At 58.1% G+C, this 13,591-nt stretch overlaps 1 protein-coding gene across 2 annotated transcripts; it reads left to right on the forward strand.

Annotated features, from left to right (window-relative positions):
* The first annotated feature begins 1,497 nt into the window (after positions 1-1,497).
* On the forward strand, positions 1,498-10,895 carry INTS15 (integrator complex subunit 15). 2 transcript variants are annotated; one of them, XM_075527545.1, is made up of 6 exons: positions 1,498-1,951; positions 2,419-2,640; positions 3,631-3,796; positions 7,145-7,552; positions 8,730-8,769; positions 10,286-10,895. In XM_075527545.1, exons 1-6 carry the CDS (start codon positions 1,760-1,762, stop codon positions 10,485-10,487), a joined length of 1,230 nt encoding a protein of 409 aa, XP_075383660.1. In that variant the 5' UTR covers positions 1,498-1,759; the 3' UTR covers positions 10,488-10,895. The 2 variants fall into 2 exon arrangements, with proteins under 2 accessions (XP_075383660.1, XP_075383659.1); XM_075527544.1 differs by having other exon boundaries at positions 1,500-1,951; positions 7,019-7,552.
* Positions 10,896-13,591: the final 2,696 nt, after the last annotated feature.

Genomic DNA, 13,591 nt, shown 5'->3' on the forward strand with positions numbered 1-13,591 from the left:
GATCTTTGCCAGCTGCCGCACCAGTCCCTGGGGCAGAAATGCAACACTGCCCAAGTCTGGGGGTGGGGTGGGGGGAAGGCTGGGCACAGAATTCAAGGTCTCTCAGAGGTTCCAGTCTGTTCCCAAGGAGTGGATTCTGAATCATGGTGACCCCAAAGGTTCCATAGAGAACCCCTCCATAGGTTTTTCCTGGATCTTTGTGGAAGCAGGTCGCCAGGCCTTTCTTCCTAGGCACCCCGGGGTGGGTTCGAGCTTCCAACTTTAGGTTTTGTGCTGGTTAGCTGTGGTCCAGTCGGTTCTGACTCATAGCGACCCCATGCAACAGAAGGAAACACTGCCCAGTCCATGCGCCATCCTCACAGTGTAGGTTAACTGATTGCAAAGAAATTGCAAGCCCACTCACTGCACCACCTGGGCTCCTGGACTAAACCCTCTGCCATACAGGGTTGGGGAGACGAAATCTCTGGGAGCTGGCAGCCTGGTCTTTCTCCCGAGGAGCAGCTGGTAGGTTAGCGGGCCAATGCCTAACCCACAGTGTCACCTGGGCTCCTTGGATTCGTGGACAGGAAGGGGCTTCAGGCAGTGTTGAGCTGCTCGGCGGATTGCACGCAGCTCCCTTCTTGAAGCGCTCCTGTGTATCCCGCCCGCGCTTCCCCTCTCCTTAGCCACGCCCAGCGTTCCCACGGCCCTTGGCCTGCAACGCCCATCTCCGGAAGCACAGGCTGCGCTAGTGGCCTCCTGCCCTCCACTGCCCCTTCTGGCTGCACTGAGAACAACAAAACAGACTCGCTGCCGGGCGTGAACTCCAACATTGTGCCCTTACAGATCAGGGTACACTAGTTCCCCTGGGTTTCCCAGACTGAATATAGGAGCAGAAAGCCTCATCTCTCCTGTGGAGTCTGGTGGGATCGAACTGTTTTAGCAGCCCAGCCCGTAACCCACCACGCCTACCTGGACAATCTAAAGCTCCAGCTGATTCTCCACCCACAGACAGGACCGCCCAGAAAAAGGTTTATAGAAAGTGTCTGTGGGGCGGCCTTGGGGAGGGGGGAATGTTCTGAAGAAGGTGGGCTGAGCCTTGAAGGGTCCCTCTGATTTCATGACACCAAGCGAGCAAGGTGGGTAGGAGATTTGGTCTCACGAGGAGGGACCTGGGAGGCGCTGGCAGGGAGACCCCACGTTTCCCCCGGCAGCCCTTGGTGTGGAGAAACACATGCCACCTCGAGGTCCCCAGAAAGCCTGCCATGCCAGCCAAGCCAGGTCGCTGCACCTTGACACTGTGCTGCTGGAGGCTTTGAACGCTGCGCAAAGCAGCCAGGGGAGCCCCAGTGCTAAAGCAACGGAGGGTGCCTGACCCTTGCCGCACCCTGGGGGGTGTGGCGTAGTCCCAGGCGGCCCCTGTCACTCCTGGCCCGGGGGCGGGGCCTGCCGCCCTCGCCCCGCCCGCGCACTCTGGCCGCCAGGGGGCGCCTTCTCCTCCCGGCCTGGCGTGGCCCCTGCGGGCCGCCGTCGCGGAGTCCGGCTTTCCGCCACCGTTCGGTTCCGCCGCGTTGCGCTCCCGCGGCTCCAGCGGCACCGTAGTTGGACTCCCCCGGGCGCCCGCTCGCCGCCAGCGGCGGCGGCCATGGCCTCCTGAGCGGGCCCGGAGCGGGAAGCAGCGGGCGCCCGGGCCGAGGGCGGCGGACGGGCGGAGGCCGGGTTGCGGCCCTTTGTCTCCGCGGGCGGCGGGCGGAAGTCCCGGGGGGGGGGCGTCGGCACCATGAGCGACATCCGCCACTCGCTGCTGCGGCGGGACGCTCTGAGCGCCGCCAAGGAGGTGCTGTACCACCTGGACATCTACTTCAGCAGCCAGCTGCAGAACGCGCCGCTGCCTATGGTGGACAAGGGCCCCGTGGAGCTGCTGGAGGAGTTCGTGTTCCAGGTGCCCAAGGAGCGCGGCGCTCAGCCCAAGGTGCGGCGGCTGGGACCCCGGGGCGCCCCTCGCCCTTACCCGCCCTTTCCCTCTGCCCCCTGAGCTACAGCGATTGGCCAGACCCCAACGCATCTTCGAGCCCGGGGCTCCCCCCTTGGCGCCGAGCACCTGGCTGCTTCGCCCGGAGGCCGCGAGGCAGTGCTCTGCCCGGAGCCGGATGCTGCTCACTCCCCGCACCCAAAACGTTACCCGCTAATCAAGGGTCCCAAACAGTTGTGCATCCTCCCAAGGCGTCTCGGCTGGTGGTCTTGGGGCGGGACAATGACTTTTTCCGTTCTTCCTTTCTTTCCCAAGATACCGTGTAGAGTAACGCTACAACTTCCCGGGACCCGGGCTTCAGCCTCGCCCCGAGAAGCTCAAGCATTGCTCCGGCCCCGCACTCGTCTGCACTCATCAGCGTGGCCGAACCAGATTTCTTACAGCCTCTCCTTGATTTTGTTTTGCAGAGACTGAATTCACTCCAAGAGCTTCAACTTCTTGAAATCATGTGCAATTACTTCCAGGAGCAAACCAAGGACTCGGTCCGCCAGATCCTCTTCTCCTCCCTTTTCAGTCCCCAAGGGAACAAAGCCGATGACAGCCGCATGAGCTTGCTGGGAAAGCTAGTCTCCATGGCGGTTGCCGTGTGCCGGATCCCCGTGCTGGAGTGCGCAGCTTCCTGGCTCCAGGTAAAACCACAGGTTGCCTTCGCCTAGGATTCCCGTTCAAGGGCGCCCCCACATGTGTCAAAGTAGAACTGCTCTCCACAGGGGTTTCTTTTCTTTTAAAAACACTTTCGTGACTGCTTAAAAGTTTTTTCTTGCGGTTTGGATGAGAGTTGGTAGGATGGGTTGGCGTTCTTCCCTCCCTCCCTGGGTTTACCACTTTCACCCGCCACCCTCTCTCTTCCCCACTCCCAAACCCATCTTACCCGCTGAACTGGCTCCCTAAACAAATGCTGCCCTTTGATCCCAGCTGGTGGGTTATTCCAAGGAGCATATACCTCCGTAACTGTTCTAGAGAAGATTGTCGTTTGTAACAGTAAAATAAAAGGTCCCCCCAGCTTCCCATCTCCAGAGCAGTGAGACTTCTCTCCCACTCAGGTATCATTTAAGAAGTCCTGGTGGCACAGTCAGTTAACCCATTAGACCACGTTTTACATCAAGGCTAGCGGTTTGAAAGCAGCCCTCCTCAGCCCTCTCTGAGAAAGGGGAGTCTTGCCCCTGTAAAGATTAACAGCCTCACAAACCCACAGGGGCTCCTCTGTCCTGCAGGGTTGCCAGTGAATCAGACCTGACTAGCTGGCAGTGAGTTTGCTTCCTTTTCAGACATTGTAACCCTGTAGCCTTTCACAGCTGCAGAGTGGGAGCACCTGTTTATTTTTACCTGGGGAGTTAGGTGGGGGGGGGGGGAGATCCAGTAGGGTTCCGAAAATTATTTCACCTGACATGGGACATGACCTTTTCAGGTTAGCACCCTCTTCCTGTGAAGGGCCAGATAGGGACCACAGCAGGCAAACCCAGGAGCGATGCTGAAGGGTGCCTTTCTAGAAAACTGATTTACAAAACCAGTGGGGGGCAGGGGCACCAGAGGACAGCTGGTGCGGTGGGTGTTTTGTTTTCGGAGGAGGGCGTGTCCTTGCTCACACAGTTCCCGGGACCTTGGCTTCCTCCTTCCAGCGCACGCCTGTGGTCTACTGCGTGAGGCTGGCCCGGGCCCTCGTGGACGACTACTGCTGCCTGGTGCCGGGGTCCGTGCAGACACTGAAGCAGACCTTCAGTGCCAGCCCTCGCTTCTGCTGCCAGTTTGTAACGTCCGTCACCACGCTCTATGACCTGTCCTCAGGTAAGCTGAAGCCCGGTCTTTTGTCAGAGGAGGCCGCAGCTGACGGTCCGTTTTCTCCCCGACCCAGTGTCTGCCTCACGCTGTTTTGTTTTAACTTTTTCCTCCCAAAGCCAAGGGGGCATGGGGTCGCTCAGGCTGCCACTACGTAAGAAGGGGAGCTTTCCCCACTAACTTGGAACGGTCAGAGGGGCAAACAGCCCCCAAAAGGGGGTCCAGGGTGGTGTGACTTGGTGTCCAAGCCCTGATTTCTCCCATGACCTGTGACTGGCTTTTCACTTGGAAAGATCTTACAGCACTCGAAAAGGTTGGGAGAATAGCCTAGCCTTAGGGCGGGACTTAGTGGCCGGCACCTGCTTGCTTTCTGTCGTGTGTCTCCCCCCGACACAGACATCTTGGGGGGTCGTTGCCCAGGTCATGGGACGTGGCTTGTGCCTCTGAGAGATTGAGTCCAGGTCGTCCGCCCAGGTCATGGGACGTGGCTTGTGCCTCTGAGAGATTGAGTCCAGGTCGTCCGTCCCCAGGATACAAAGGGGTACCTGCCTTCTGCTCCAGGGCTCTGCCATCAGCCCATTTGTCGTATGCCGAGTGCCTTTCTTGAAAAGAGCCCCCTGTTGTTGCCTTCTATGATCATTGCCTTCATTTGCCTTTGGGGTTTGGCAGAATAATAACAAATTTCATGTGGTGACTTCATATGTAGTGCATGGTACTTAGTGACAAACAAGCTCACCTGGACGATGGCGAATACAGGTCGTAAGTCAGAGAGTGCCGCTCAGGCTCACTGCTGTCCAGTCACGCCACGCCGACTCACAGGGACCCGATGGGACAGGGTAGAGCTGCCCCTGTGGGTTTCTGAGACTGTCCCTCTCTAGGAATAGAAGCCCCTTCTCCCTCGGAGGACTTCGTGGTTTCAAACTGTTGCCCTTGCGGTCAGCAGCCTGACATGTAACCACTGCACCAGCTGGGCTCCTTGTGAAAGTACCGCTACTGAGGTATTACGAACACCTCACAGAGGTGGCATTCAGCTTGCCCCGCTCACCTCAATAATATCTTAAATAGCACCCCCCACCCCGCAACTTAGGTAGCGGAGAGAAGTCAGGGTCCAGTCAGGTCTCATGCAGAGTACACAGTTGCTTCCACCTGCTGGTTTTGCAGCTCCCCAGCAGGGAAACAAAGGAAGACCGCCTGTGGGGGAGCCCTTGGTGTCGGAGTGGTTACATGTTGGGCTGTCATCCGTAAAGGCCTGTGGCCTTGGTATGTTTCAAGCACCGCTGCTGAGCAGGACGTCTCTCGGTCAGAGTTTATCTCATTGTTTCTAGGAGAGAAGCCTGGATTGAGGGGAAGTGCTGTGTGGGTGACAGTGCCTCATGCTCGGAGGCCCATCTGTCTGTCTGTCTGTCTGCCAGCCCTGTGGGTGCCGACTTCCTCGGTGCTCCAGTGCTGCTCCAACAGCGCGCCTGCAAGCGGTGGCTCTGACAAACACGGTCATCCCAGGGGTCAGAAGTCAGGCACCAGCTCAGGGGGAAGCTTTTTCTCCCTCTGGGTTGGCTAACAATTCAGTGGGAAGGTCTAAGAGCCAGACAGGACTGGGACGTACTGAACAACAACGTACATGTGGTTAGAATCCCCTTAGCACCCACCAAGCTGCTCTATGGGAATATGATGAGGTTGTCTGCACCCATAAAGATTGACAGCCCGAGTCCCAGGGGTTTTTGAAACAACTGGACCAAGCCTGTAGGGTCACAGTAGAGTCACCGCAGAGAGTTTGGTGTCCACGGCTCTAAACCTTTGTGCAAACAGTCAAGTTCCTGAAACTTCTGTGGGCCCTGCGCCCCTTGGAGATCGCTGTGTGTCTTGGCATCACTTTTCTCCTGGGTCTTTAGGTTCTCAGCGTGGGGACCCCAGGTCCAAAGAACAAGCTCCACACCAGCTTTTTTTATTTTTTAAATTGGGGACCCTTCTCGTGTCTTTCTTTTTGTCTATCCTTAGATGAAAAGGGACGCAGGCCACCCCCCCAGGGAAGCTCAGGTTCTGATCTGAGAGAGAGTGTCGCCTCCCTCATCAATCCCTTTACAACTGGTCAGTCAGATCGTCCCATGGGGATGCTGGCTTAGCTGTCAGACCATGGCCCAGCCACGTGGACATCCATCCATGTTGTAGAGGGGTTCTCAGTCCCTGACTGTGACATTTCTGAGGCCACCTTAGCTGGGCACAAGTACAGGTTCTCAGGACGTCATATAGCTTCTGCTGGGAGCCCGGCAGCCCGGCCCCCTCTTCCTGTCCACCAGCAGAGCCCTCAGAAGGGACAGACACTATGCAGGGCCCAAGCAAGACGGAGCCTCGGGGCTCGCCTAAAGCGCTGCAGTTCGAACCCACAGAGGCTCTGAGAGAGAAGGCAGCTCTCTGCTTCCGTGAGCATGTTGGCCATCCAGACACCACGGGGCAGTTCGTCCCTGTCTTGCGTGAGTCGCTGTTGACCTAACAGCACACAGACAACCAGAGAAGGTGAAGTGCTCTGGTTGAACAAGGTCCAGGTCTCAGGCTCAGGAGAAGAGGCCTGTCCTGAGAAAGAGCCGTTGGAAACCACACCCTCTTGCCAGGGCTGGGCTAGGCTCATTCCATAGCCCAAGGGACTTGCTCACTCAGCCCTGCTGCGTGGTGCCACCTAGTAGTCTGGGGCCGACTCTGAACCAGGCCCGCCTCGTACTTGCAGGGAGGCTGTTTACCAAGGACCCAGCCTCCCTGCGCTTCGGTTTCCCAGCTTTACCCAGGGCTGGTCAGGCCCCGGCTGAGGAGGGCTCTGGGAGGCCTTCCCTGGGAGGGACGGAGGCCGAGGCAGCGGCAATGTTGGTGTCCATCTCCTTGTTCTGGACTGGGCTGTAGGCCAGGCCAGGGCTCGAGTGCTTTGACGAGGGGTTCGGGCCTCTGTCTATGGTGGCCTCTGCCACTGACAGGCCAGTGAACTCAAACACAGACACAGATCCTACCCAGAAGGGCAGGTCGAGACCAAACCGGCTGGGCCTGGGGCAAGATGGGCACGTGGGACGGACTGTCTTTCCCGGCTGGGTGGGGGAGGGGCAGGAAGTCTTCCTGTATGTAACAAACAGTTGAGCTGCTGCCTCAGCCCGAGAGTTGTGGGCTCAGCGGCTGTCACAAGGTGCGCGATGGCGTCCACAGGCCGCCGGACTCCCCCAGCCCCCTGACCCGCAGGCTCTTTGCTCACAGACGGCCTCATCCCACCGCTGGACTTGCTCGAGACGATCGTCAGCTGGATTCTCGAGGACCCCCGGTTGGTTCTCATCACCTTTTTAAACACGCCGATCGCAGCCAATCTTCCCATTGGCTTTCTAGAGCTCACCCCACTCACGGGCCTGATCCGCTGGTGCGTGAAGGCCCCCCTGGCGTACAGGAGGAGGAAGAGGCCCCCGCTGGCCAACGGCCACCTCCCTAACAAAGCGCTCAAGGAGCCAGCTGCCGCCGCTGGCCTGGAGCGGGACTCTCACCTCCTTTACTCCAAGCTGCACCTCAGCGTCCTGCAGGTGCTGCTCATGCTGCAGGGCCACCTGACCGAGAAGAACCTCTACGGGCGCCTGGGCCTCGTCCTCTTTGACCACATGGTGCCGCTGGTGGAGGAGATCAACCGGTTGGCAGACGAGCTGAATCCCCTCAATGCCTCCCAGGAGATCGAGCTGGCGCTGGACCGGCTCGCACAAGCCCTCCAGGTGGCCATGGCCTCAGGGGCCCTGCTGTGCACACGAGGTGGGTGCAGCCCCCTTTCTCACCCCAGCCCTGCCTCTGTGTCACCAGCTTAGGCCGGGGCACCTCCCTGCTCAGGAACCTTCTTTCGAAGGAACTGATTGAGGAGGGAGCCTAGGAGCATGTGGGTTAGGCACTGGACTGTAGGAGAAAGGGCGCTGGCTGCTCCCGGAAAGATGGACAGCCTTGGGAACGCACGGAGCCGTTCTGCGATCCTGTAGGGTCTTAGCAGCAGAGGGCTTTACTGTGGAGGCCATAGTGACTCACACGGCCCCTGGAACCCAGCAGAACTGCCCAGTGGGTCTCAGGGTTATCAAATGTGTGTCAGTGAACCAGCTCTGACTCCTCCATCCCAGGGGGCTGGTGGGGCTGCTCAAGACGTCATTTGTTGGTGTTGGTGAGTCAGTCCCACTGCATAGTGGCCCCCATGGGCACCCCATATGGCACCACCCGTAGGGTTTCCTGGGTGGTGACTTGTGTAATAGCAGGTTGCTGAGAGAGGGTTCGAACCACGGACCTGGGGGGTTAACAGCTTTGAACTTGACCACCAGTCACTTGGGTGCCTCGATACATCATTCACATCCAGCAGTTGTCCTGGGTTAAGTGAGGAACAGAGACAGGTTATACACACACACACACACACACACCGCAACAAGGCCACCAGCCATCCCCCACCCCTTCCCTTGTTCTGGGTGTCTCAGCATCTGCCATTCAATGCTTGTGCTTCCCCAGGAGAAGTCAGGGCTAACTTAGAGAGTACTCCCTAAGAATCAGACGCCCTGCCTCCTGGTTCTCCCCTGAGCACCCAACTCCAGGACCTGCATAGTGGGGGATGGGCAGGACATCTCTGAGAGGAGCAGGGACAATTCCCTACCACACAGAGCTCTGGTGGACTGGCTGCGCTGTGCCCCCCTTCCCCATACCTGCCGGATGAAACCTTGCTTGGACCTGGTCCCAGGCTCTTGGCAGATTGCCAGCAGAGTTGCCCCTCCCCCTGAGCAATTCCCTGCCTTGGGCCCGGATTCTTGCTCACTGGAGAAGAGACCCCACATAAGCGTGGCTCCCCAGGAAAGTGGCGAGTGAGACCCCCTGTCGCCTGGCCCCTGGCACTAAGACGAGAGCAAGCAAGCATGCCTCTGTGTCTGCAGGCCGCTCCTAACCTGTGTCTCCTTCCTTCCAGACGACTTGCGGACGCTGTGCTCCAGGTTGCCCCACAATAAGTAAGTACCGCCGGCCTGCCAGCCCAACCAGCAGGCCCTGCCATGGGCTCCTGAGGGAGGGCTGGCCTGCAGGGTCGGGAGCGGCTCACCCTTCAGGTGGAGGTGATAGGGTGACTAACACCCGTCTGGAGCCGATGAAGGGCCCCGAGTGCCCCTGCAGCCCTGGGGCTCACTTAAGTGATAGATGCTAACTCCGTGGTGAGTCTGGCCCCCTGCACCTGTTAGAAGCTTCTGACTCTTGGGCACAGAGTGTCATCGTGATGCAGGTGCCTGGTATCTGAGCACAGCTTAGCCCGGGCCCAGCCCCGTGATTGCTGGTGGGCTGGGGCCATCGGGATCCGTGGGGGTCCTGGGTTGAGTTTCAGAAATAGATCTCCAGACCATTCATCCTAGTCCACCTGGCCTGGGAGTTGTGCTGAAACGTGTCAGCCTCGTAACAACGCACACGGATGGTGGTGACCACGTGCTGGATATTGAACCTGCTTCTCCTGCATGGGGCGAGGGTTCTACCACGGAGCCACCCACGGCTCCCGTGGCTTCTCGCAAGTCTGCACTGTTGCCAGTCAAGCTCTCGGATACTGTTAACCACATGGGTGGGGGGGGGCAGTCACAGAGGTGGTGAGGGGTGAGGAGCAGGGCTGGCTGGTTCCGGTGTCCTGTTTGGCTTGGGACAAGTGCCTTGCCACTCACTGCCCCGTGCCTGTCTGTTGAGTCAGCGAGCAGAGCGCCTGCCCACGAGGCTTCGGGGGGCTGCTTCCAGGATTACTTGAGTGCGCTCCTGGGAAACACTTGGGGCAGGCAGAGGGGCGCCCCTGCCCTGGGTCCATCCCAACTCAAAGTGACCCTACAGGACAGGGTGGAAACGCCCCTGTGGGTTACCGAGGCTGTCGGTCATTACAGAAGCTCACAGTCCGGTGGAGCAGATGCTGGGTTTGAACTTCTGACCTGGCAGTCAGCAGCCCCGTGTGTAACCCACTGTGCCACCGGGATTCCTGTAGGTGCAGACACTGTTACTAACAGAGCGGCCTTGTGCCATCGAGTGCATTGGGACAGAGCAGGACTGTGCTCTGGAGGGTTTCTGTGGCTGGCCTCCGATGCCGCCTCGGCATACACAGATAACCCAGGCGTCCAGCTAAGCACTGGAAGCAGCTGTCAGAGAGCCATACGTGGGAGCTTAGTGGCTTCCTTGTGGGATGTCACAAAGAGAGACGGTTCTGCAGCCGGTAAAGCTGGAGGGGTTCAGGCAGTGCTGTGTCGCGTGAGAGCCCTGCCCTGCTGGCTGAGTGGGAGGGTAGCCCCCAGGTGTCCCTGAAGAAACGGCATGCTGCCTGCTCGCCCCCCTTGACCTGATCTATGTGACCCCAGCTGCTTCAGGCACTCCCTCCTGTCTTCCCCTACCCTAAGCCCTCCCCTCCCCCTGCCTGCCCTGCCTTCCTGGGAGCCCCCCTGTACATGTGGGGGGCCCCGGTCTTGCCCCTGCAGGCAGACCGCCCCATGCCTGTCCTTGTCGTTGCAGCCTGCTCCAGCTGGTGATCTCGGGCCCCGTGCCGCAGTCTCCACACGCCGCGCTCCCGCCTGGCTTTTACCCTCACATCCACACCCCTCCACTGGGCTACGGGGCCGTGCCAGCCCACCCTGCGGCCCACCCTGCCCTGCCCACGCACCCTGGGCACACCTTCATCTCAGGCATGCCCTTCCCCTTCCGGCCCATCCGCTAGCTGGCCGGCGGTGCCGTCCATGGCGGAGTGCCCTCTGCGCCCGACAGAGGAGCCCTCGGAGAGCTTCGTGTGGAGCCCAGGTGTCTCCTGCCCGACCATGCTCCCTCCCAGCAGCAAGCCAGATTGGATGACGAAGGAGGAGGCCAGGGCCCCGTGAAGAGCGACGTGGGGGGCTCTGTGTTCCCAGGGAGGGTGGGGGAGCCGCGGCAGGCCTGCAGTGCAGGCCGGCCCTTCTCAGGCTCCGTGAGCTCAGAGCTGGTACGTGGGGGTTGCAGGTATGTGAACAGCGCTTCGCACTGTTCGGGGAAGCCTGGCGAGATGACCCCGTCACCCAGGAAAGAAGCTTCTCTGTTGCATGGAGGGCTCTACGTTCTCCTTTCAGATGTTCAAATAAACTTTTTCTAAACAGCTCGCTCGCCTGCTGTAAAGCACACTAAGCACCGAGGGCTTCCACCTAACGGAGGACAGAGGCTTCTGTCACTCTGTCAGGAGCATCACAGGCACCACGTCTCTGCCCGTGCCACAGGGAGAGCCTGGCGCCTGCTGGTTCCCGAGCACCTGGATGTGTTGGCTTTGGGGATGTGGCCGTCTTCCCTCAGATGCAGAGGACAGTCCCTGGGGTTTTCAGCACACAGGGGTCCCCGAGCTCTCCTCCTCCATGCCGAGACGGACCGAAGGCTACAGAAGTACCTCACCTCGTCCCTCTTGGCCTGAAGGGGGCATTGCCGGCAGTGTGGCTGCCTGGGAGTTAAAGGGCTGGTTTGGAGATGACTGAGCTTCTGTCTGGTGGCCCTGTTGCCAGCAGAGAGCAGGCATCACTGCTTCTGACTACCTAACAAATTCACGTGCCTGTCTGTCTGTCTATGGGTTGGTGGGAGGGGTGGGGGTGGAGATGGGCCTGGAATTGAAGGCACACTCAAGGAGCCCCTCCGGCAGTTCATGCGCTCAGCTGCAGCCGGCAGGCTGGCGATGCAAGTCCACTCAGGATGCCTGAAAGAAAGGCCTGAGGTCCTCCTCTGGGATCAGCCCCTGGGGGCCTGCGGAGCCCTCATAGAGGACAGGCAGGTGGCCGTGCTGGGCACCATGAACATGTGAGTGGGTAGGGGGCCACGGGGTCTTGGGAGTGAGGGTCCCAGGGCTTCCCTGTGCACTGCACCTGGAGCCCCTGGCTCCCAGGCAGTGTGACACTGGCTCGCCCTTTCCAGGAGGACTTTACACTCATGTGTTACTTGTCTGATTAAACGCTCATCTTTCCCAAGCACCTTGGGGGATTTCTGCTTGTGGTCAGGATGGGCAAGGCTGTTCAAGCCAGGCCTTCCACTTAAAAGAACAGGAGCACTGGATAAAATACAGAAACCCTGAGAGAGAGATACAGTGGGGTCAAGCGGCTGCTGTCATTGCAGGACATTTGCCTGGCCGGCACCCCCCACCCCACCATGCAAACAGGTTTTCGTGTCAGTGGCCTAAAGGGGTTAAGGACCTGAGGAGACAGACCCTCTTTACATCATGCGGGGGCACCCGAGACTTCGTAGACTGCAAGGAAGGATACCTGGGCACCACACAGCAGTGGCCCTCACCCACAGTGTCATCTCGAGGGAAGCTTGGCTCAGGAAAGGTCCCCGGACTTGCAGCTCCTTCAGGGGCTTAGAGGCATGCGCAGGTCATCCGGAGGAAGGCCACTCCTAGGCCTCTAGGAGACCAAGGGAGCTTCCAGGACAATGAGCTATGAGTCAGCGAAGCCCTGAGACCGAGAACCAGTAGCAATAGCTTCAGAGTGCTCTGGTTGTCAGCTCATCGCACCAGAAAACAGCCCTGGTGTGGGCTAAGGGAAAAAACGTGAAACTGTCCACAGAGGAAAGGGAAAGTTTTGAAAAGTAACAAAGTGGGTTTGGCAAAGCTCCAAACAGTCGTGGAAAGAAAACGGAGATGCCAAGATCAAGTCCCTGGCACTGGGTGACTGCACGCTGGTGCCACCTCGTGCAAGAAAAGCTGGCAGGATGGAGTATACGTTTGCCTCTGACCTAGGGAATGACTCACCCATGAAAACTCACGTGCAAAGTCTGCAAACTACTGTATGCCCAAACCAGTCCCGGTGGCACTGTCGGGAAAGCTAACCAGGTCAGTGGTTCAAACCCACCAGCAGCTGCTTGGGAGAACGTGGAGGCTATCCTGCTCCCGTGAAGATTTACAGCCGTGGAAACCCTACATAGTGTATATGAGTCAGGACTCAACTTGATGGTGATGGTGGACATGGTCATTACGTCATCACACTCAAGAATGGGCATTTCCCTAAAGATGATCAACAGATTGACACTGTCCCCACATAATAGAGTATTCGGCCGCTTTTTTGTTTTTTAAGAGATTCATGTTCTCTAAGTGGAATGTCCACCAGGATTTATGTTTAAGGCTTAGAAAAGTATTTTTATATTTTGTGGATTTTAAAAAGTTACAGGTTTTGGTTTTTTTTAAGTTCTTGGTTGTATGGCTGTAGGACATACAGTGTGACTCATGATCATGGGACCTGGAGTTAACCAGTCACCAGGACCCTAATGTAACAAATTATGTACCCAAGAGAGTGCCCCAGCTCTTGCTGTCACCCCAAAGATAAACTGCCCCACCTGGGATTTGTCATCAGGCCTGAAAAGGGGGACAGTTGCACTGCCTGGGCTGCCTGTTGGTCTCTGTATCTGGATACCCCTTGAGAATGCCCTGAAGAAGAAGTTGCCTTTGTTAATGACTTGGCTTTCTTCGGGTCACTGATTGATGTCCATGGAAGCAGAAGTGAAATCAAATGGTGGCCGTACCGCATGGGGCAAAACTGCCGCAAAAATCCTCTTTAAAACAAAAAAACCGAGGCACACCTGACCCAATTCATGGTCTCTGCAATCACCTCACATGCATATGAAAGGCAGGCGAGGACTAAGGAAGACAGAAAAATGGCCATATTTGAACTGGGGTTAGCAAAGAATACCGAATATGTCATGGACTCAGAAGCAGGAACAAGTCTGTCTAGAACCAGTGTTCCTTCAACCTGAAACTGGCAAGACTTCAGCTTGACTCTTGGTGTGACGCCTGGGGTTTCCGAGTAGGACTTCACAGTTTCA

This window comes from Tenrec ecaudatus, chromosome 12 (genome assembly GCF_050624435.1).
Source record: "Tenrec ecaudatus isolate mTenEca1 chromosome 12, mTenEca1.hap1, whole genome shotgun sequence".
Lineage (NCBI taxonomy): Eukaryota > Metazoa > Chordata > Mammalia > Afrosoricida > Tenrecidae > Tenrec > Tenrec ecaudatus.

Bases quoted from the DNA above. Each gene is read 5' to 3' on its own strand.
- INTS15 (XM_075527544.1), top strand. From the start codon at position 1,760: ATGAGCGACATCCGCCACTCGCTGCTGCGGCGGGACGCTCTGAGCGCC. The intron at 3,797-7,018 runs GTAAGCTGAAGC...CTTTGCTCACAG, and splicing joins GCTCTATGACCTGTCCTCAG to ACGGCCTCATCCCACCGCTG. The intron at 7,553-8,729 runs GTGGGTGCAGCC...CCTTCCTTCCAG, and splicing joins GGCCCTGCTGTGCACACGAG to ACGACTTGCGGACGCTGTGC.